Here is a 23,782-nt window from a genome sequence, read left to right as displayed (position 1 = left end):
GATCCTTCAGTTTCATGAAGGAAAGCTTTGAGAAATGGGCATTATGTATCTTTTTGAGTATTCTCCATCATACTTCTTTGGAGTTTGGGTCTACCGTATTCGTCCTTATGTATTAAATGCGAGGAAGTCAATAGAAACACTAAAGAGATCTGACTAAACCCACTTGCAATAATAAAAAAGCTTATAATAATCTATAATGAAGCTTATAATGATGAAAAGTGAGCCAGCTTGTTGTAGTGGTAAAGGCGTTTGGTCTAGAACCAGGAGTCTGTAAATTTTAGTTCTGTTTTAAGCATGAAAGCTAGCTGAGTGACCTTCACTAGTCACACTCTCTCTCTCAACCCACCCCACCTCACAGGGCTGTTGTGGAGAAAGAGGAGTAGGAAATATTATTGGAATGTTTGCTGCTTTGGGGTTTATATTTATTTTTAAAGGCAGGATAAAATTCTTTAAAGAAATAGTGAATAATGTTAATGTTAAGATGAATCTAAATTTCCAGAGCGAAAGGTTTTGAAAAGTAATAATAAAGGCAAGTTTCTTCAACCTAATGCTTTCCAATTATGCTCAGCTACAACTTTCAGAATTCACAGTTAGCATGGCTGACGGCCATACTGGTTAGAAATTCAGAAAGGTAATCACATTTAGAAGTCCACCAGTTAGGGTTGGCTATCTTGGGTGGTACATGTGCTGGCTATGTAACCAGTAACCTAGAGTTGCTATTATCATGTAATCTAGGGTGGCTGATGTTTAGGTTTTAGATTTAGAGATTTGAATTTACCAACACAGCTAATGTTGAAGAGTGCTGAAGTTCTGATTTAAACCAACAAAGAATAACTGGTTTTGCCTGGTCATTTGTGACAAAAATAAGTCGGTCTAATGATTTAGACACACAAGTGCAGTCTAAATTAACCTTTACTGGACACAGGATGACTCTAATATTTTCATGCTTTCCATTCATGAATATAACATTTACTTTGAAAGAGGGCCAATATGTGTGTGTGTGTGTATAATTTTTGATCAACCTTTTTTTTTTTTTTTGCAAACAACAAACTCTTTGCCCAAGTACAGAACTACAGAGTTACCCACATAGGCTAAGCATCACAGCTACTATTCAACCCAACAGGATGAGGGATGGATGAAGAGAAACATGTGCGAGTACTACATGAACTAAGCCTAGGAACGAAAGCTGTCCCTTGAAATATTTCTTGCTCTGTGTTAACATATGATTGTGCTAAAAATGACCAGGTCAAAATTGCAATCAGAGGAAGGATAAAACAGCTGATACTATTTTCTTCTTTCTGGATAGGAATCTTTCCTTTTTGAACTCAAGGTTCGGGTTGAACGAACCTTCCAAACAGGTATGAATAAAACCTCTTTTGAAATAGTGGGCATGTAACTCTAGCAAACAATAAGGCTACCTCAGCCAACTTTGAAAAGAAATTCTTTATGTGGGCTCCGAGGCAGATCTCTTTGGAAGATTCTGCATAGCCCTATTTAGGAATACTCTAAACTTAAAAAGCTCTTCCAAACACAACTACATTTATATTAAAAACATAAAAAGAGTGGAATGAATCGAGACTGACCTTTTAAAAAGAAAATAATCAAAAAAAAAAGAAAAGAAAAGAAAAGAAAAGAAAGAAGACTACCGCTGATTTGGTTTCAATAGTCTTTAAAAAGCATTAAACATTTTAAATTGTATGAATGGAAATAATCTCCTATCTGTATTAACTGCAAAGTTCCTTTATTACATTAAATTGCAACATTAATTGAAAAATATTTTACTCCTAATTTTCCATTTGAATATTCCCATTTATATTGGCATCCTTTTATAATAGAATACACACTTGAAAATTAGCATGTAATTGTCAGACAGAAACTTATTAGAATGAGTGAAATTGAATTAGTGGGGGAAATATCTTCAAAGAATAATTTAAGGAAAAAAACTAGGCTTCACAGATGGTTTAAATATTATTAGCAGTGTCTGATCTCACTGACCAGACTTTGCTGTTTTAGGGTTGGAGACAAGATATGCTTTTATTAATGAATAATCTTTTATGGAGTGTTAATAGTTTTGTGAATAAGAAAACCTTTCAAAAGTTTAGCTATCCTAGCATGCAGCTGCAATAAAAGAGACAGTTAAAAAAACTATACAACCAGATGAGGGATTTTTCTTATGGGAGGGATTCTATTGTATCAATCACAGAATGATTTGGATATATATAATCAATTCCAAACTGGTATATTGGCTTTATGATACACCTCACCTGATTCTTTGGATCCAGTTTTGGACAAGGACGCCCTCCATTGTATGGTTTCTCCTTAAGCCACCTGGACCGAATTTTCACTCCTGTCCCACACGATGAACTACAAGGAGACCAGTCAGACCAGTCACTTAATTTGCAGTCAAATGGGCAAGGTACAGTGCAAGGCTGTTCAATATAACCTAAAAAAAAGGGAAAGAAGGAACAGTTAGATATTAGGGGACAGTGAAATTATTGGGTTTTTGAAGCTGCATTCAGGGTCTATGTCCCTGGAGAAAGAAGACATGAATTTCTTAATGCATGGATTGAATAGGGCACTCAAATCTTGGAGACATCTAGAACAGAATATTTGGAAAGAAATATAATATTTCTATCATTTTCAACATGTGATTTCATTCTAAGAATAGCTACATACCTTACTGATTTTAACTGGTTCAACATGTTGCATAAATATTGCCATAAATAATTACACGAGGCTTAAAGCAAAGACACAATCCTCTTTGCTTGACAAAAGAAAGTAGCTCAGCTGCTATTAATACTGCAGTAGCTATTATAAATATATGCCAACTTCATGCATTACAACCTCTTAAATATGTGCTAACTGGCTCTCTAATGGAAATAGATTCATCTTATCACCTAACACTTTCGTGAATGCCTGCTGTTAATATCACTATCAATATTTAACACAGTGCAATTTCCTTCCACACTCACTATCTACAATGCTGGAAGCCCAGTTAGATGGCATGCCCAATAGGCTTGTGTTGATGCAAAGCACCTGAGAAAAGTCAGACTTAATTAGCAAGTGCATAAGAGGTCACTAAGAAATAAAAGGGCTGCACTCAAGCTTAGGAAGTCAAGAAAACATCCCAAAAGAAAGCAGGGTTAAACTGCTTCTTTATGGTTGTCAAGAAAACAACTTGAATATGCTTATGAAATCAGTAGGATTCAAGTTCAATGCAAAGAGACTTATTAAGACATTCTTGCAAATGTTCTTATTAAGAATATTCATAGGTCTGAAGAGGTCAATTTTAATCCACAAATTACTTAAGTAATGTCTGTCTGTCTATCATTTCTATTTCCCCTTTTTATCACCCTGTAACCCCTTAGTTTGGGGTACAGTTGGAGCAAACGGATGAAGCTGGACATTTTACTGAGTGACACGGTGGCCTAGTGGTGAAGATGCTTGCCTCCATTCAGAAGGTTGAGAGTTCAATCCTATGTAGTGGCAGTTATTTCTCTTCTAGGGCACAAAGAAAAAATATCTGCTGCGAACTGTCCATCCATCATCTATCTACCTATCATCTACCTATAATCAATCTATCTATCTATCTATCTATCTATCTATCTATCTATCTATCTATCTATCTATCTATCTATCATCTATCTATCTATCTATCTATCATCTATCTATCTATCTATCTATCTATCTATCTATCTATCTATCTATCTATCTATCTATCATCTATCTATTATCTATCTATCTATCTATCTATCTATCTATCTATCTTATCTATCTATCTATCTATCTATCTATCTATCTATCTATCTATCTATCTATCTATCTATCATCTATCTATCTATCTCAGAGGTGGTTTCCTACCAGTTGGACCTGGTTCGGCTGAACTAGTAGTGGTATGCCGGCCTGGGTTGCAGAACCGGCAGCGATCCAGGCTGGCCATGCCCCCAAACTGGTTCCCTGGTTGCTGCCGCCACCATCTTTTTTTTTATTTCCTTGAACTGAACATGCACAGGCAGGCCCAAGCCACGCACATGAGCAAACCGGCAGTAGCGCCGGCTGAAACCCACCCCTGATCTGTCTGTCTGTCTGTCTGTCTGTCTGTCTGTCTGTCTGTCTGTCTTTCTGCCTGCCTGCCTGCCCGCCCGCCCGCCCATCCATCCATCCATCCATCCACTCACCCATCCATTTACTTTAGATCAGTTATGTCCAATTTTTTGACTTGCCTGGGCACACTGAATAAAGAGGAATCATCTTGGGCCACATATAAAAAGTATAATATAGTTAAGAATAATTGATGCCAAGATTAAGAAAGGGTTTTTTGTTGGTCCAAAATCTGATCAGATATGCCATCAATGACAAGTGGTTCAAATATCTGTTGGTGGGGACACAGAAAATCATTTTGAAAGTGTTCAAGGATATGGTTGAGAATTTTCTTGGCAATTACAGAGTACCAAACTACATACAAGTTCATGAATACATTTTCTGCATTCACACTTGGACATTCTTCCTAAAAATCTAGCTGCAGTGAGTGACAAACATGGTGTACAATTTTACCACGACATTGCCACAGCAGTATCAGGACAACTGGAATCCATCAATGCTGGTTGACTATTGTTGGACATAGCCGTGAGATGCATTGGAACCGAATGCAAAGGAAAATCAGCAGCAAAACACTTTTGGCCATATGGAACTCATGCAGTGATTAAAAGTTAATTTCATATTTCTTAACATACCTATGTGATGTAGCCATTCTGAAATTATATTTGTGTTCTGTTTAAAAGGATCTATTGGTATCACCAAGTGTTTTTCAGGAAGCAAAACCTTTGAAAATGTCTTGTCCTATTCCCTGGACATCGCAAAAATGTTAAGCAGACGCATGTATAAAATGTCCTTTCCTGTGGTATAGGAGTCACTGAAAGTACACCGAGGCACTATCTTGACTTGCATTTAAACATCTTCAAATCATCCTATGATTTTCTGTCATTATTATTATTATTTATCTGCACTTTATTGTCTGAACTTGATACTCCAACTATTTACTCTCTGTCAAAAACTTTAATATCCTCAGATCCTTCAGTATTGAGAAAACAAAAGGAAAGCTGCATAGTTTTATCCCCAAAGAATGAAATTACACATGCTGCTTTGCTATAGGAGGCAAAGACTGAGCTAAAGCTATAAACCAAATTGGCAGAACAGGCTGATGGCTTTTGCACTGAATTTGTTTATGACAAGGATAGATCCTTAAAAGGCTTTCTGTTACGGTGCTTTATTAGAATACCGGTAACTAGTTAAAACTGTCTGGATCCTTAAGCCACAATAAAATTAATTTTATAGAGAAGGGCAAAAGCAATAAATTGGTTGGCATCATTTATCTTTTCTTGCTGCATTTTGCTGCCCTTTTGCACTGGAGTCATAGAGAAAATTGATAGTTACAACCATTTTTCCATAATAGCTCTATATTGCAACTCTTCCCTAAGCTGTATAACGGTCTAATTTAAAATGTACACTAATTTGGTTGGCTATTTTGCATACCGATGTTTTCTTTTAGCAGCTTCTTTAAAGGTAAAGGTTCCCCTCGCACACATGTGCTAGTCATTCCCAACTTTAGGGTGTGTGTGCTCATCTCTGTTTCAAAGGCGAAGAGCCAGCACTGTCCAAAGACATCTCCATGGTCATGTGGCTAGCATGACTAAATGCTGAAGGCGCATGGAACGCTGTTACCTTCCCACCAAAGGTGGTTCCTATTTTTCTACTTGCATTTTTTTACATGCTTTCAAATTGCTATGTTGGCAGAAGCTGGGACAATGAATGTGAGCTCATTCCGTTACACGGCACTAGGGATTCGAACCGCTGAACTGCCAACATCTGTGATCGACAAGCTCAGTGTCTTAGCCACTGAGCCACCAGGTCCCTGCAACTTCTTTATTTACATACATATCGGTCTATCTTTCTTTCTCTATGTTATTCATCAGCACCTTCCTTCTTCCCATGACAGTATATATTGATCCATACCTGTCCTTTACACTTGCATATCAAAAAGAATCTATAGTTAATCCATTAAAAAGAAGCTCTATAAAATCTATAAAAGAATTCCTATCATTAGGCAGAGTGAAGCAAAATCTCCACAGGTATTTGTTTATCCCTTTAAGCAACAAAGCATAATGAGTGACCCAGTTATATGTGGGAAGTTTGCCAGATAATTTTGAATACCTATTACAAAGGAATTCTTCAACTCAGGAGAAACAAAAACAAACTTCAGTTTCCCAACTACCTTTTGACAGCCCGCTTAATTAATTTTCAGCAAAGAGTATTTTAAAGGCAAACGTTGAAATAAAATGATTATTAACAGAATAACAGGAGTAAATAGCTATTAATTCTCACACAGTATTTGTTATTGTGGGCTTTGTAAATAAATTATATATCTGATAGGCAATATAATGGGAGGGAATACAAATATATAGCCACTGGATAAAAAATAAAAAATATATTAGTCAAAATTCACCGCAGAGTTCTTTAAATGATCCATTGCAATGATAAAGCACCATATTTTCCTTGTTTCGGAACAAAGTATGTTAAGATGTTTCCTTTTTCAGTTGGTTCCTCCAAAGTTTAAGAAACTAAACAACACAGGATGTTTCTAAGAAGACAGGATACTTCCTCCTTTCCTCCTCCCTGTAACACGTAAAACATGAGTACTTCATAAAGGTAATTCATGCCCGCATATTCCAAATGTAGTTCAAACTGCAGGTCTTGATTGCTAAAGCCCAACATGTCTTGGGACTGAGGTATTTGCTGGATGGTCCTCTTCAAATTATTCTTATCTGCCTGACTCTTACATGTTGTGTAGAACTAGTTTCCAACTTCTGAGAAATAAAGGAGGCAGAGGCCCACAGGGTCTGAATTTTCTACTGGTACACTTGCAGTTTGGAATAATTGCCTCCTAGAAATCTGATCTACTCTGGCAGCTGAAAATGCACAGGATCTATAAGCTCCAGGAATAAAAGTCAAGGAGCACAATTTTTTAAAAAAGGAGTCTAAAATTAAATATAAACGAATGACAAACTTAGAGCAATCTGCATTAGAACTGACAATAAAGATATCAAAGTGGTGATTGGCTTCTGTGTTTTAGGATCAACTAACAAGAATAAAGGAACAGTCAAGAAATACACAGTAGATTAGAATAAAGGCAGTGCAGGTATGAAGGACTTTGAAAATATATTGAAATGCTGTGATGTATCTATACCTACAGACAGTAGATAAAAAGTACACAAGCAACGGTATTCCTTGTGACATTCTATGGAAGTAAAAGTTGGACTTTGAAGAAGCAGGATAGAAGAAGTATTGACACTTTTGAATTCTGGTGTTGATGAAGACTCCCGAAAATACTATGGATAGTCAAGAAAGCAAATAAGTGGATCATTCATCAAATCAACCCAGATTTCTCCCTGAGCACAAATGACCAGGTGCAAATTATTCCACTTCAAACACATCATGTGAAGACTTAGCTCTCTGGAGAAAGCTCTAATGCTTGTAAAGATGGGAAGGAAGAGAAGAACAGGTTGACTAGCAGCAAGGTGCATGGGCTCAGTTAAGTGGCAATGAATGTACAATCTGATCAGCCCCCTTGCTTTCTACAGGCTATTAAAAACAGCAATTTTGGAGAGACAAATTGATACAATCAATTTATATTTTTATGCCTCTTGGGCCGTGATGGCAAACGTATGGCACACGTACCCGAAGTGGCACATAGAGCCATGTCCTCTGGCATGCTTGGTGTTACCCGTTTCTCTTCCGGGTTTCTGGCGTGCATGCACATGCGACAATCAGCTGGTCTTCGTGCATGCAGCAGTGCCAGAAACTGGAAGAGCTGGTCTTCCATTTTCCAGTGTGACCATGTGTGCCATCCGGCTGATCAGCACGTGCACATGTGCGCCAGAAACCAGAAGACTTTCTAGCATGCATTTTCCAGTGTGCATATTCCCCCTGGGCTCTTCCTCTTCCAGGTTGCAGCCCAGATGAGTCCGCACAAAGTGTTCCATTTTTGGCATTGGTGCCCAAAAGGTTCACCATCACTGCTATAGGGGGTAGGGTACTTATTTTAGTTGCTCTTTCATATACCCTGGAAATTGATGGATGCACCATAAATTTTCAAGCATTTGTCTGATCATATGGGTATAATCCAACCAGCAATCAAACTGACTTCTGGATTATGATGGCTTTATTCTGTATGAAGCTGACATTTTGTGCAGAGAGAACGCTCATTTCTGTAACTATTAAAAATTCAAAATATCTTCTACCAGAATTAAATTATCTGCAACCTGAAATGGAAATAGACTCTTCTTACACCCTGCAGCACAGGGATATGGGTGTTTTTTCATACCTTCAAACATGAAGCAAGCTTCTTCCAAATCAAAAGGCAATTAGAAAGAAAATCAAAGGTATAGAAGAATAAGCCTGTCTTAATACATTCACTTATAAACTAGGTGTAAAGGCACATATGCAGTTTTCAACTTAATCCCCATCTCCTAGAAGTAAATGGGACTAATGAGATTCTATGAGAATTAAGCTATCTTGTTGGGAGCTGCTGTCACAGGTTTGAGATCGACAGTAGACACAACATACCTAAGAATTAATTGCTCCCACACAGGGGTTTAGTTTCAGCAACATCTTCTTAAGCAGAATATAAAGATTTATTTTTATTTATTTATTTAATTTTTATGCTGCCCATTTCCCCTACAAAGTGAATCGGGGCAGCGTCCAATTGATAAAGATGGGAAGCATGTATCTCCATTTCCCTCCCTATCAGCCATGCTTAATGTAGAACTGATTTCAAAATTTATTTCACAGAAAGACATTTTCAAAATTTTCATGTGCACAGAATTATGTTCTTCCAGTGATGAAAACACAAGGTGCCCACAGTAGATCTGTGAGTAACTTGCTTTCATTGTTCAAATGTCTCTCTAGTGGTCTGCAGCCTCTTTCATTTCCTCTATGACAATTCAGTCCTGAAGCAAGATAGCATGAGAATGTTCCTTCATGGTTTTTCTCAGTCTAGCATGTACAACAGAGACCTAAGGAGATTTAGTGTGGTAGGAAATATGTAACGACAAAAACAACAAAATCCCCACCATACAACCAACTTTATCTTCTGTTATCTCCAAAATAACATTAACTGCAGAGACCTCACCAAGGGAAATTCAAAAAGAATTCTCAAGAATCCAGAGCAAATGGTAGAAATGCAGAAAGCTCTTTCACAGGGGGAAAAATGATTGAGAAAGTGGCAGGTAAACACTGACACAGCATTAACTAAAAAAGATAGGAGTGAAACTACAGAAACTTCAGTTTCATGGGATTTGTGGGTAGAATAATGCGTAGAGCTAGAAGGCAGATTGGTTACTGAGCTTTTATTAGCTTTTTAAACTATTAGTGGCTACAGTTTATGATTCAATTTTTTTTTGCTTGCCTGCCTTATGACTGGACAGTTTCCCATATCAGTAATCTTGCTGGGCTGTAAAAGCCCAAGGCAGAAAGCACTCAAAGATGTTTAAGGAAACATATATATTTATACTAATTATTGAGAGGCTGATGAATTGCACGAGCACATAAATGGATATTAGATTCAAATCCCAGTAAGGGTATGGCTAGCTGATGAGAGCTAAATAGCTTGAAATAGATCTATACTAGTCTCCCTTTATTTATTTATCAGCACAAATACAACACAAACATAGCAAAGGCAACATTAAAAATAAAAATAAGGTTTTCTGCCTAGAAGGTCTTCTGTAATGAGCCGAAGGACAGAAAGGGGGAGTAGTGAGCTCCCTCCCATATTTGGGCATACCAGGGGTTGTAACACATATACATATACACACACACATACATACACACACACACACACACACACACATATAAATATATATATACCGTATTTTTCGCCCTATAAGATGCACTTTTTTACTCCCAAAAAGAGGGTGAAAATCTGGGTGCGTCTTATAGGCCGAATGTAGCCACCTGGACAGTGGTGGTTTTCTGCTGGTTGGTCAATGAACCCGGAAGCCCCGCCCCTGTCACTCACTCGTAAGTACTTGGCGTTTTTTTGCATCGGGGCTTGCTGCAAGAGAGAGGGAGCAAAGACCTTTTCCGGATTGGTGGTGGTGGAGGTGTGGGCCCGTACTCACTAAAGCAAGTCCGGGGAAGTCCTTTGCACCAGCTGGAAAAGGTCTTCATTTCCCCCTCCCTTGCAGCATGCCCCGATGCAAAAAATGGCGAGATCTCTTCTCAGAAATGTCTTCTCGGGCTGGCCGGATCTCTCTCTAGATCTTGCGGCTTTTTAGGTTTTTCTTTTTAAAAAACACCTGTCCGAACTATCTTGAAAACCTGCGATGTTGCTTTGGGAGGGGGCAGGCGGCAGCATTTGCCCCTGCCGCCCTCCCTGGGCACCTGCAGCCTTGGAGCCTGCAGCTTTAAAACAAGCCTTTGCACAGCTGCCCGTCTTTCCCCTCCGAAAGCAACCTCGAAGGTTTTCAAGATCGTCTGCAGAGGTGTTTTTTAAAAAGAAAACGGTCTTTTTTGGGGGGGGAACGGGCTGTGCATGGAGGAGCTGGCGGTCAGGGCGCCCTGAAGCAACGCCAGCCAGCATGTCCCTTAAGGGCAAGGGCAGCAGCGCTGCGCCCACCTCTGCCCTGCCCACTTCTCAGCAACACGCCCCCGCCTCCTCCTCCTCCTCAGCAGGCAGGCTGGGCAGGGGCGCAGGCACGGCTCAGGAGGGAGCAGCCAGGGGGGGGTCTCTGGCCAGCCGGCGGCTGGCACGAACTCCTCTCCTGTTCCTTCTTCTGCGGGGGGTGCTGCCTTGGTTTGACAGCCACCTCGTTTCCAATTGGGGGGTGGGGGAGAAATCCTCTGCATGGATCCCCCCAATTGGAAGGAGGAGGCTCCATCCACGGGGGGAGAGATCCCCCTCACATTCCTCGTCTTCCTGGATGGGCTCCAGATCAGTGAAGCCTCCTCCTTTTTAACCAGGCGATCTCTGTCTGTCCCTCTCTCCGTCCCAACTGGAGAACAACCTTTTCTGTCCCCTTACTAGCCCATCTGGGAAGATGAGGAACGCGAGGGGGATCCCTCCCCCCGCGGATGGGCTCCAAACCAGCAGAGCCTCGTCCTTCTTTTTAAGCAGGCGATCTTTAAGCAGGCGATCTTCACTGCTGCACAAGCCGCGCTGCCTTGTTCTCTCTGATAGCTGCCTGCTTAAAAAGAAGGACGAGCCGCTGTTGGGGAAGGGACAAAGGGGCGGCGGTCGCCCGATCTCGCCACCGCCACCCCTTCGCCCCTGGTAACGGCAACTGTTGTGCTGCTGCTTCCAGCTGGGATGCTGGAGGAGCTGCTGGCAGGGAGGCACGCTACCCTCATAAAGACACCACCGAGCCTGGCTCGCTGACGTGGGAGCAGCTGCAGTGGTTGCCCGGTTGCTCCTGCCCTTGCCCCTGTGGCTGTAGCTGCTGCTCTTCTGGGGCGCCTGAACCAGCCAGGCGCTCCAGACTGGATCCTCATCAGAGCCGCGGGCTGGAGTTGTGCAAGTAGCCTGCTCAGGTGGGGAGGGAGGAAAGCCTGTTCTTGCCGTTGCTGCCCCCTCACTCTTGGTGGCTGTCATAGTGCTGCTTCTGGCTGGGGTGGGATTGGCTGCAGGGGCCGTCCGCCCGCTCCTGCCCGTCCCCTTGTGGCTGCCGCTGCTTTTCTGAGGCACCCGAGCCAGCCAGGCACTTTGGACCGCAGATAAGCCACCGGCAGGAGGTCTGGGGCCATGCAAGAAGCCCGCTCAGGCAGGGAAGGAGGGAAGGAGGAGAGGAGGGAGTGAGGATAGACAAGTAAGAGGGAAAGAGGAAAGAAAGCAGGAGGGCAGAAGGGAGGTGGAAGGAAGGAAAGAAAAGCAGACACGCTGGAGGGAAAGAGGAAAGAAGACAAGCAGGCAGGAAGGAGGCAGAAGGAAGGAGGGAAGGATGGAACTGGAAGGGAGGCAGGGAAGGAGGGAGGGAGAAAAGAAGGATAGGAGGATAGGGAAAGGGAAAAGAAGGCAGGCAGGCAGAAGGGAGGGAGGTGCAAGGAAGGAAGGAAGCATAGATAAGCAGGAGGGAAAGAAGGCAGGCAGGCAGGAGGAAAGAGGAAGGAGGGAACTGGAAGGGAGGCAGGAAGGAAGGGAAGGAGGAAGGGAGGGTGGAAGGAAGGATAGACAAGTAAGAGGGAAAGAGGAAAGAAAGCATCTGAATGTACTAAACACGAGTCTTCAGGGAAAAGATGGATACATTGTGAAAACTCAGCTGTCAGTTGATCTTAATGTTATGAAATGAAAAGTATGCCATTTGCAATTAACTTGGCATAAAATAATTCATTTGCATTTAATTGTTATTGTTCAAAGAATGTTCGGAAAAATGTTCGGCCCTCCAGCATGTTCACTTCATCCAATCTGGCCCTCTTTGAAAAAAGTTTGGACACCCCTGTGTTACATGGTTGACATAAAATTGTTCTTAAACTGCTGTTAACTTTATACAGTTGATATAAAATATTTTACTATAGTATTTGGTTCAGAATCTTTTTTTTTCTAGATTTTCCTCCTTTAAAATTGGGTGCGTCTTATATTCCGGAGCGTCTTATAGGGCGAAAAATACGTATATATATTCATAAGCAAAAAATAAAACATTATAGCTGCAGGCCAGAGTAAATAAGATAAAGGCTCCCAGGAGTCTGAAGAATAAAGAGAATTTTCTTTGGTCAAAGGGTAGATTTCAAGAAATGTAATCAAGAAGCATGCAATCTTCACTTAATAAAAGCAATGGTGTATTTCTTTGCTTATGTGGTAAATTTGTTATAGCTGCATAGAGTCATGCCAGCATGTTAAAAAGTTTGTGTAAAGGGAGGCTAGGCTTTTGGAAATAAAATATGATAGGCAAGCAGCTTTTGAAGCAGATGCACATGTAAACTAATTGGCTTTAATCTCATTTGCTTCCACGACTAGCATATTTCATCATTGTAATTAAGAAATCTGAGGCAGCTGTATACTTGGAAAACAGCACCACAAGCTGCCTTGTACAACACAGGGCCTTTTGACAGAATTCCACACATCACTCCAGGGGTCAATGGCAACGGTGGCAACCATTTCCATAGAAGCAAACCGGGATCTTTTGGTTTCAAAGTGTTTTTGCGAGACATATCTGGGTTGAATATAAAATAAATAAAGGGACTGGTCTCTAGATAGTATTGAACTACAACTTCCAGAGCCCTTCCTGGCATTTACAAGGCCTTTGAGCATTCGGATTCTGCCTTCCTCAAAGGCAGAAGCTCCCTCAGCTGCGATCTATTTCAACAGAGGGTCTTATTTATTGATGCAATGAAAATTAGTGCTCAATTACAAGCGAATAACTAAATCCTCTGGATGTAAATTTGAACAGCAACAAGTCTCCTGTTTCTGCCTGTTCTTCTCAAAGGATGTGAATTATCATTTTGTTCTCTTCTCCTTTGCTTATTGTCACGTTACCATTCTGTATTTATGTACAACTGTTCTGAACTAGCGTGAGGAAAGCTGGAATCTGACGAGGTGTAAATTAGGAGCACCAAAGGAAGGATGAGAGAGCCAAGGTAGCATTTGGATGAAGAAATTGGGGAGGGATTGGGGTGATTTTTGCCCCACTCATAAAATGGAGCAAAACTCACTTAAAAAATGTCACACTTAACCACAGAAATTGCAGGCTCAAAAGTGATCATAAGTTTGTATTGCAATTTGTAACATGCAAATATCTGTTTCATGAGATACCTGTTTCATTGTAGATATTGCTGGGGTTATTATTTTAGAATCTCACCATAACAGCTAATACTTCAACGAATGCTGAAGAATAAGGTAAAGCAAATAAATATGCTCATTTGGACAAATTGCACGGCCACAAATAAATCTCTCAATTTTGGCATGCTGATATATTTAATAATACAGCATTTTAAGCATTTTTTTGCCCACATGCTATGAAAATATGGAGAAGCCCTACCCAGCAAATGATTTGTTTGTATTGCTTTTTCTCATATAAATTTTAAAAAGGCAAAATCTGGAAAGGTGTGCAGTGATTCATAAAGAGCTATCCTGCGTGAATTTACTGTCACTGCTAGAATGGAATTGTTGTACTCCAATGAACACCTCCATTACGGAGAAGCTTCATTCTGTCTCCTTCTGTTTGGTGTTTTCCCCCCTCGGATTCTCATTACAGTCAAACCTATGGGTACAACACTAACACTGTTAACAGATTATTCCTCCCGTTGGGGATCCTGCATGCTGATGAAAAGAGGCAATGCACAACAACAACAACAACAACAACAACAACAACAACAACAACAACAAAGAAAAGACTGAGTGAAGACAAGACTAAAGGGTCAGAAACAATGCTAATTATTAACAACAAATGTAACAACAACAGAAACAGAATGTGGCAACTTGCAAAAAAAGGGGGGGGAGACAATATGATGATGAGATGTTGAGAAATGTTTTCCAGCTTTGGAGAGGGGGGTGGGGAACATCTGTTAATGTAACTCCAGTTGATGGCATTTATGCAATTGACAATTGCTGATTTCCACACTTCTCAAAATTTTAAATTGCTTTCTTTCTGGAGCGAACCTATCCAACCTAATGAAATTATATTTCTAAGTCAGGCATGGCAGGAAGCCATACTGTTATCCTTTAAGCGAGTGGTTTTGCTTTAAGATTTACTAAAGCATCAAAGTAATTAGAGACTACCGTGTTTCCCTGAAAATAAGAGAGGGTCTTATTTTCTTTTGACTCCCGAAATAAGTGATTGGCCTTATTTTTGGGTAGGTCTTACTATTTTTGAGGTGCAGGAGGCGAGCTTGGTCACCTCATGGTTGCTGCTATGTTGCAATATTTTGGGGGAGGGCTTATTTTTTTGGGAAGGCTTATTTTAGCGCATGCGCTCAAAAGCTCGATTGGGCTTATTATTTGGGGAGGTCTTATTTTCAGGGAAACAGGGTAGTTAGCCGGATTTCACATCTGTAGCAGGAGAAGTGAGATATAGCTTAGCTTATATTTAGCTTATACTATATATCTATACCATGGTCCTCTCTTGAAGCAATGAAGTAGAAACATTTTTCATTCATGTCTGCCCAACTAAAATCTAGCTTCTGTTCAGCTGGGGCACTATCGATATTCATTAACTGATGTTATGAATAAATTGGTCTTCCACGGTTATGTTGTTAAAGGACAGCAACATAGTAAATTTGATCAAACAATTCTTATTCTGTTTTCTTGTCGCATGTGATGGGATGGATTATAACACCAATGTTTGCTACAGTGAGTGTCACATTATCTGGCTGACAAAGGAGGCATTACAAATGACTCCCTTTCAAGGTGTGATGCTTTACATATGTTCACTGCTCTTTTACCTGAGTGGTTGCACTGAGAGGGATCCACAACTCTGCCGGTCTTATCATAGCAGGCAAGTGCTCGGAAGCGCACACCTTCGCCACATTCTTTGGCATGTCTCTGAAATCTCATCTCCAACTGCAGTTCTGTTCTTCCTACCGCAATTATGCATTCTGACCAATTTCCATAAGGCTGGGAGGTAAATATTGCACAAGGGCAGAGTTCCGTCTCAAGCTGAGAATAGACTTCGGTATTTTGGCACTTCTCTCGCTTTTTGCTTCTTCCTGTTCCAACCAGGAAAATATGCTTGTTAGTGTAACATCTGCTGCTTTTGATAACAGTATGTCATATTATTTATACTTGAAGGGTTTTAATACAGTTAGAACCAAACCATCTGAAATGTAAATACGGCAGCAGAGTTGGTTCAAAGACATCTGTTAGTTCCTGCCAGAGCTCTGGAGAGCTAAGACGGTGGAGATATCTCCAGGGCAACCAGGAAACCTAAAGAAACTTGGAAAGAATCTTTTGGATGAAGCACAAAACAATAACAAGGAGAGCAACTATCTGATTGCTTTTGTTACAAAAGAAAACGAAAGTCTGTTCTTCCCCTCTGTAATTATCTGAAGAAAATAATTTTATTGTGCCATTCTCCATTTCCCGCCTACGGATTCTTGGGAATCCTACAAATGTAGAAGAAGAAGCTGCATCTCTTTCTTTGAATCTTCTGTATAAATTTTGTATAAATTAACTGAATACAATTTCCATATACAAATACTGGGCCCATCCTTTGAAATTCTGGCATTTAAGTGATTAGTAAGAACTCCAATTTTTCATGACTTTTTCTAACACAGATGGTCAGGCAAATGCCCCAAAGATACTACAGTGTATACTTAACTTATTACTCTTCACTATTTATTATATTATCTCAGATATTGTGGTGTATCTATAGATATCTGGGTCAACCTGGATTTCAGCAATTGGGGGGGGGGCACAATGAATTTAAGATCTACACCAGAAACCACAAGATTCCATTTATTAAAACAGAGGTTCTGAAATATCCATTTGTGATGCCAAAATATTTTATTGAATACGATTTAAAAATACAAATCAAAATAATGCAGAGCTCACAAGATAACCCAGTCTCTCGTGAAGTTTGTGTTCTTGCATGAAATCTCATGAGATTTTAGTCATTTTAAGTATTAAAATTCCATCCACAAGATCAAATGAATGTGTGCAACAGGGTCTGCTACCTGAAACAATTGCTAAGCTCTGATTAAAGTATGAGAATGATAAAAATGGTCCAATATCTAAGGCGCTGCACAAAGAAGGGGGGGGTCAACTTATTCTCCAAGACACCTGAAGGCAGAATAAGAAGCAATGGATGGAAACTAATCAACGCGAGATCCAACCTAGAAGTAAGAGGAAATTTTGAGATATTTAGAACAATTAAGCAGTGGAATGACTTGCCTCCAGAAGTTGTAGGTGTTCCAATGCTGGAGGTTTTTAAGAAGAGATTGGAGAACCATTTGTCTGAAATGGTATAGGGTTTCCTGCTTGAGCAGGGGGTTGGACTAGAATACTTCCAAAGTCACTTCCAACTCTATTATTCTGTTTATTCTGAAAGAATAGACTTATTTGTATGGTATCCTATAAATGTTGCCAACAGACATAGACAACATGTTCTAGTATCTGGAGATCATATTTTTCTCTATTATTTCTGGCAGCCAGGAGTTACATATGACACATTGATTCTGTAATGGTGTTTTTCAGGGAAGTGGCATGAATATTTCCATTTTTGGCTTGTTTGGGACAAGGTCTATTTGCCTCCTGGTTTATGTATATTGTCATAGGAGGAAATTATACACTTCATCATATGCTCTGGTACCCAATATTGATAGTGTGGTTGCGGGAGCCATAGAAAGATCAATTTTTTTGCTTGATAACAATGAGTTCTACCCATTAACCATAATAATTTAACAGACCCAATTGAGCAGCTAGTTTTAAAACAAGGTGTGGTAATGTATGAAACTCTGGCCAGTTGTCACAAGAGTAATCTATTTGTGGTCACAGTTCTTTCTATGAACATATATAAGAGAATCCCAAGGCCTAGAAGTGGCTGTTGTATCAGATTGTTCTGTGTGTCAGGGAACTAAACATGGGAACTGCACGTCTGTTATAAAAAGTAATAATTGTTATTGGTGTAAGTTTTGAAAATTCCTGGATGTCACATTGCTTTACCTTGATAAATATTTTTAGGTAATGGGTGAATTTGAAAATCAAATGAAATAGGAAAGATAATTACATCTTCCTCGTGTAGTTGACCCATCAGCCCTAGTTTTATTTTTTGTATTTTATAATTATCCCCAATCCTCTAGCCTTCTTCAAATGAGAAAGGGATAGCCTGGCAACTTCCAGTTTCTCTAGCAAACAGCCTATAGAGAAGTTTGATTGAACCAGTGCAGTGCAATCTCATAGGTCAGTATAAAAACTTTCAAAAAGTGTAGGAAAATTAAGTTTTTCCTAAAGATCACAGAGTTCCTGACTCACAATCACATACTTTTCTAGGATCGAAGGTTTGCTGGGCCAGGTTGTTGACAAGGTTTACCTCTTCTAAAGTGGTATATTTTTGTCGGGCAGCATTTTTTTTTAAGTCTGAGATGGCATCTATGTTTGGTATTCCTCGTGTAATATGTTAAAAATAAAATAAAAAATAGCTAGTATTAGATGCATTTTTTTTAGAACAAGTATCCCCATGCAAGGAATAAATCCATTTTCTCAGTACAGGACAAGCAAGCCAAACAAACAAAATGTAGGAGAATGAAAATGGAAAGATTCTGTTTTTTGTGTGTGTGTGAACTTTTAAAAGGAACTTTTTGGAGAAAAGTTTGGAAAATGAAAGGACAATGAAAACTATTTAAAAACCGAGATTTCCTAACTGTTTAATAGGAATTATTCTACGGGTTAGATAAGCTATCAGTTAAGGAAGAACAGGGCAAACAAGTATGCATTTGTGAAAAGGTTATATAAGAAAAAAGAGAATCGGATCAAAAAAAGAACAGCAAAGTCTCTCTGTCTCTTTGTCATCAAGTGTGGATCCCTCTCAAATGGGTGCTACCAGACAGCAAAGCAGCATTTCTGAAAGAAGACTCAGATTTCATCACTTCTGTAAATCACCTCTGAATCTCTTTGAAGCAATTCAAAGACTCTCAGTACTGTAAAAGGGGGTGCCTTGAACTGCCCTAGATATTTGAACGTTCAATTTGCAGGGATATTTCAGTTGAGCCTCCTTCGAACTGAATCACTCTTTGAAACATCAGAGAACATGCTCTGTTAAGGAACCCTATGAAGAGCTCACCTGAACACAAACAGCTTCCCACAGTGCCCATGGCTGTCTTTTTACAAGACTTGCCAACATTTTCCCACCCAATTTGTTTGTTTACTGAGGCTCACTCAATGCCACAAAACAGTCATTTTTCCTACAGAACTCTCCCACTTTGAGATTCCCACAGCATTGTCTGCTTTCCATTTTTGTTAATTTAAAGTAGGGCGTAAAGTGAGATTTGGACATTAAGAGTGAACATGTGGGTCAGGCTGGATAGCCTCTCGGGGTACCTTTCATCTTGTTATTATAAAGTAAAAGACGGAGTTTGAAGCTTGCGGAAGAACAAGGAGTGTGAATGCCAAAACCACAGAGTTCAGCTAAAGTTCTCACAAAACCACAGAGTTCAGCTAAAGTTCTCACAAAGCCACGTAGCCATTATGAGACTAGAACTCCATGCTCAAATACCTGCAGCCCAGACAAAAGGGGAAGCAAGACAGTAACCAATCAGAAATGTGTTAAGTATTTCCGTGTTGTGCTGCTTTTGACAAAGTATGTGTGCTTCCATTAGAAGAGTTGTTCAGAAGTTACATGCTTGCTTTGACAGCTTTTCTGAACCTGGCTGCCAAATAAACTTCTCCTTGATTCTAAAACGTCTAAGTCCTGTTATTTTCTGCAATAAATTAATATGTTAATATTTTAGAGCCATTTTCTAAAATGCTTTTTTTCAACAATCTGCAGCCTTAAGCACTGTTTTATTCCATTAGTTTGAATACAAATCATTTTCAGCATTAAAAAAAAACTTGTGAAGTTGTGGGAAATGTTGGAAATTAAACAAAATAAATACTCCTTTTTTGAACATAAGGCTTAACTATCTATCATCGCCTTTGGTTTCATAATACAGATTGCAAAGTCATGTAACCTCAAATTAGATTGAGCAGGCGTATACTTGAGGGAGGCTTTTCTGATGAGTTATACTAAATGGGTAAATCACACACAGATTTAAACATAAGATAACATACTGTATGCTATTAAACATGAAGTAAGAAGCAAGTTAATTTTGTGCATGTTTAATATTAACATGCAGAAAAGAAGAGGAAGATATTCCCATAATGCCTCCAAATTGGGCAATTTTCTTGATGAATCAGTACAATTATTACAGAACAATGTTACTTTCAGCTTTCTTGGTATCTTAAAAAAATCCACCAAAGCTATTTTTATATTTGAAACAATATCTTTTTATATGTTAAGTAATATTTTTTTTGAATAGGAATGGCAAAAAACCCAAAAAGGACTAGGGAATTCTAGCTTCGTCTATCTGCTGGCAGGATGGACAATTTTTATAGAACTGATTTTTCTACCCTTTGGAGACCTCTAATTTTAAAGAACCCGGGGAGCTTCAAATTATAGGGCTTTATGGATACAGAGGGAAGAGAGTGTGTTTGGTCATTGTTAGGCAAATCTATCTATTTGCCTAACAATGCACAAATCTTGAAACTATGAGTATTTTATGAAAAAAAATGTTATGTCTTATAGGCAAAGAAAGACCTAACACATATATTATGAAAATGCCATGGCTGATGCTGATGCTTGCACCATTTGAACAAAATGTAAATAAATATAATAACTTAATAAATTAAGATACAGAACTTGCCTACAACTCTATGTGGCTTGTTTGCATTAAAATATGATGGGGGAATGCAAATAGCAGATCACATTATTTAAGTTGCAACTTATCTACAGCAAATAAAAGTTTTTCCTGTTATCATAGAGACAGCAGCCAGACTGGGTATGCTCCGTCCATTAACCAATCGGACTGAGTCTACACTTATGATGTCATCGGGCCCTTGTGGCTCCTCCCCAGTTTTCAGACTCAGTCCAACCTGGACTGGCTGTGAGAATTGATCTCTCCTCCAAATTATTTAATTATATCTTTAATTGGTGATTTTTTTTCAAAAAAAATTGTTGTTCCTTTAAATTGGGTCCTTAAATAATCCTTTATTCTACAAATTGGAGGGAAATTTGAAGCTGATCTCTGGCTGCCTCTCCTCAGCCGTCTGATTGCCTGCAGCCACGAGTTCACTCAGGAAGTCTGCCTTGCAATCAGATCAGCCAGCTTACGAACTACGGCTCCACAGCTGTTTCCCCGCAGCGCTCCTTGATTCTGGGCACTCGGAGGGACGCTGGACCAGCTGTTTCGCACAAAGCGGTTCCAGGCAAGTCCGGTGGCCACTCTGCAGATCGCCTGGCCACACTTAGTATCGGTGGCCATTTTGCAGGTCGGAAAAGCCAGTGAACATAGCGGTGGCCATTTTGAGGATCAGAAAAGCCTCAGAGGAAAAAAGTCAGCCATTTTGGATGCTTTAAAAAAGGCACGAACTCTACAGCATCTGATTGGAGTGCACAGCAATGCGGGATCATCCCAGGTGGACCGGATCAGGAGCGCCTGGCCAGCAAACAGACCGTTGCCTATCTTATTGGGGTGTTGATTTATGTTTGGGGTAATGGCTGATCCAGCTATGGATACGAATGCAGGATTAGAGGAGGCAGGGCCATCAGGGGCAAAGAGCAGCAGGAAGAGGCAAGCCAAAGAGGCCCCTTCCTCAGGAGTAAACCCCAAGGTCTCTAAAGTGACTACAAGGGCAGAAGAGTGCAGGCAGAAGGCCCTTGAAAAAGAATTTCAGAGGGCCCAAAAACAACATAGTCTAACTGCGCAGCCCTCACTCCCTCCAAGGATCACCAAGTGGCATCCCCAGCTCCACCTGTCTTGCCTCCCATGGGCCCTGACCCCACCCTGGCTTATTCAGAAGGGGAATTGTCTTTTTCGGAGTCCTCATCTTCAAAGGAACCTGACAACAGAGGCAATTTCTTTGATGTTCCTCTCAATAGGGAGTGCACCTTTGAACAGGGTTCCCTCCTGGTTACACATGGTTCTGGCGGGCTCCACACCATGTACACCTCTCCTGCTGATATGGCAACCATCATTGCTGAAACAATTAAACATGTCATGGCTGCTGGCCTACAACAGCAACCTCAACTTGCTCCATCACATGGCCATAAGCATAAATCTTCTGCTGAAGCTCAGCAACGTGATCCCTCTGCCTCTACTTCTCAGGCCTCAATTGGCGGGGACAAGATAACCTGCGGAACTCAGACCTGTCTGATGATGAGGGGGTCACCTCAGATACCCCTGCCTTTACCGGATTATTCCAAACTGATCGATTCAAGTCCCTTCTACTTAAGGCCATTAAAGCTGATAACTTACCATCTTCTGCTTCAGCTTCTACTTCACAGGATAAACCGGCAGAACCGGCTTCAACTGCGGGTCCCAGTACCCCGTTCACTGAACTAACAGTGGAAAAAGAGGTGATCTCTGTTCCCAAGATATTCCTGAACGTCATCCAGAAGCAGTGGGAGTCTCCAGGCACGGACCCACAGCCGACCAACCTTGACAACCCCTTCTCTACAACATTGCACCAGACCTCACCAAGTTCTTCAAGACTCCCCCAGTGGATGTACTGCTTGCAGCCCTGTCTTCACGTATTGTGATCTCTGGAGCCCCTAAGGAGGTTCTCAAGCCTGAGGAGAAAAGGTCAGACCAAATCTTAGTCAAAAATTATCAGGCTGGGGCCTGGGCTGTTAGGGCCTCTACGGCCACTTCCTTCTTCTCCAGGGCGGCTCTGGTTTGGATTGAACAGCTTCAGGAGCGCATCACTCCTACTGATACTAGATCACATAGGAATCTCAACAAGATTAGGGCAGCGGTTGAATTTGCGGCTGATTCTTCCCTTAATGCTGCTAGATTCGCTTCTAAAGCCATGGCCTCTTTGGTCACGGCCAGGCGTCTGCTTTGGCTCAAGCCATGGCAGGCGGATGTCCATATCGAGTGGCGCCTAGCAACCTCCCCATTCAGTGGCACCCAATTATTTGGTAATCCCTTGGACTTGTACCTCGCAGAATCTAAAGACAAGCGCAAGATCCTTTCATCCATCTACGAGAAACAGGACAGTCGGCCTACTCCCTTCTGTAGGAGGTCACCCTTTCGGCCGGCGGATGGGGGACCTTCCTTCCCCCGTCCACAATGCCAATCCTACACTCCCAGACAGGGATCTCACCAGGACAGGTCCAATAGAAACACACAGCATTTCCCCTCCAAGAAATCTTACTGTGGAGGAGGCAACTGCCAATTTTCATGTAGGAAATGACTATCTGGACTCTCTTCCAATTGGAGGCCACCTGGCGTTCTTTGCCAACCACTGGGAGGAGACCACAACAGACAATTGGGTACTCAAAACTGTCAAATTTGGTCTCATGTTGGAATTCCTCTCCATCCCCCAGGAACACTTCATGCCATGCCCAGTTTCTCGGTGTCCTCGCAAGAGGGCACTGATGGAACAGGCCATTCAGCACCTGTTGGAGATCCGGGCCATCCAATCGGTTCCTCCACATCAGGAAGGGCAGGGTTTTTATTCCCACCTGTTTGTGGTACCGAAGAATTCCTGGGGATGGAGAGCAATATTAGATCTAAAAACATGGAACCGCCACATTGTCTATCGGTGGTTCAAATGCATTCTCTGCACACCATCCTCCAGGCGGTCAGGAAAGATGACTTCCTCACGTCGGTAGACTTGACCGAAGCTTACCTTCATATCCCCATCTTCATAGACCACCGAAAATATCTCCACTTCTCCTATGGGGGGGAGGCACTTCCAGTACCGAGCTCTTCCGTTCAGTCTATCCTCTGTCCCCAGGGTATTCACAAAAGTACTGGCAGCACTGGCCGCTCACATCAGGTCATCCCCAGTTCGGATTCTCTGTTACCTGGATGACATCCTCTCGTTGTCCAGGTCTCCGGTTCAGGCAGAAAGAGATCTCGCCCTCACCATTCACAACTTGCAGGATCACGGGTTCAGAGTGAATCTCAAAAAGAGTCACCTCGTTCCTAGCACTCGCCTTCTCCACCTCGGGGTCTTGATAGACACCATGGTAGAGAGCGTGTTCCTATCCAATGATCGCATTCTCAGTCTGAGGGAACTTGTCAGGAAGGTGCTACGTCT

General features: G+C 41.0%; 1 protein-coding gene across 2 annotated transcripts in view; it reads right to left on the bottom strand.

Annotated features, from left to right (window-relative positions):
* The window catches only part of THSD7B (thrombospondin type 1 domain containing 7B), a 533,620-nt gene that overhangs the window by 132,724 nt on the left and 377,114 nt on the right, over window positions 1-23,782 (bottom strand). For both annotated transcript variants that reach the window (XM_081936133.1, XM_081936134.1), the window contains exons 14-15: window positions 15,427-15,690; window positions 2,265-2,443 (exon numbers count right to left, since the gene is read on the bottom strand). In XM_081936133.1, the coding sequence (XP_081792259.1) occupies window positions 2,265-2,443; window positions 15,427-15,690 (443 nt within the window). The remainder of the gene's footprint in view (window positions 1-2,264; window positions 2,444-15,426; window positions 15,691-23,782) is intronic.

Source organism: Natrix helvetica (genome assembly GCF_964273705.1).
Source record: "Natrix helvetica genome assembly, chromosome: 1".
Taxonomy (NCBI): Eukaryota; Metazoa; Chordata; class Lepidosauria; order Squamata; family Natricidae; genus Natrix; species Natrix helvetica.
This window is presented reverse-complemented; position numbering and strand designations above follow the sequence as displayed.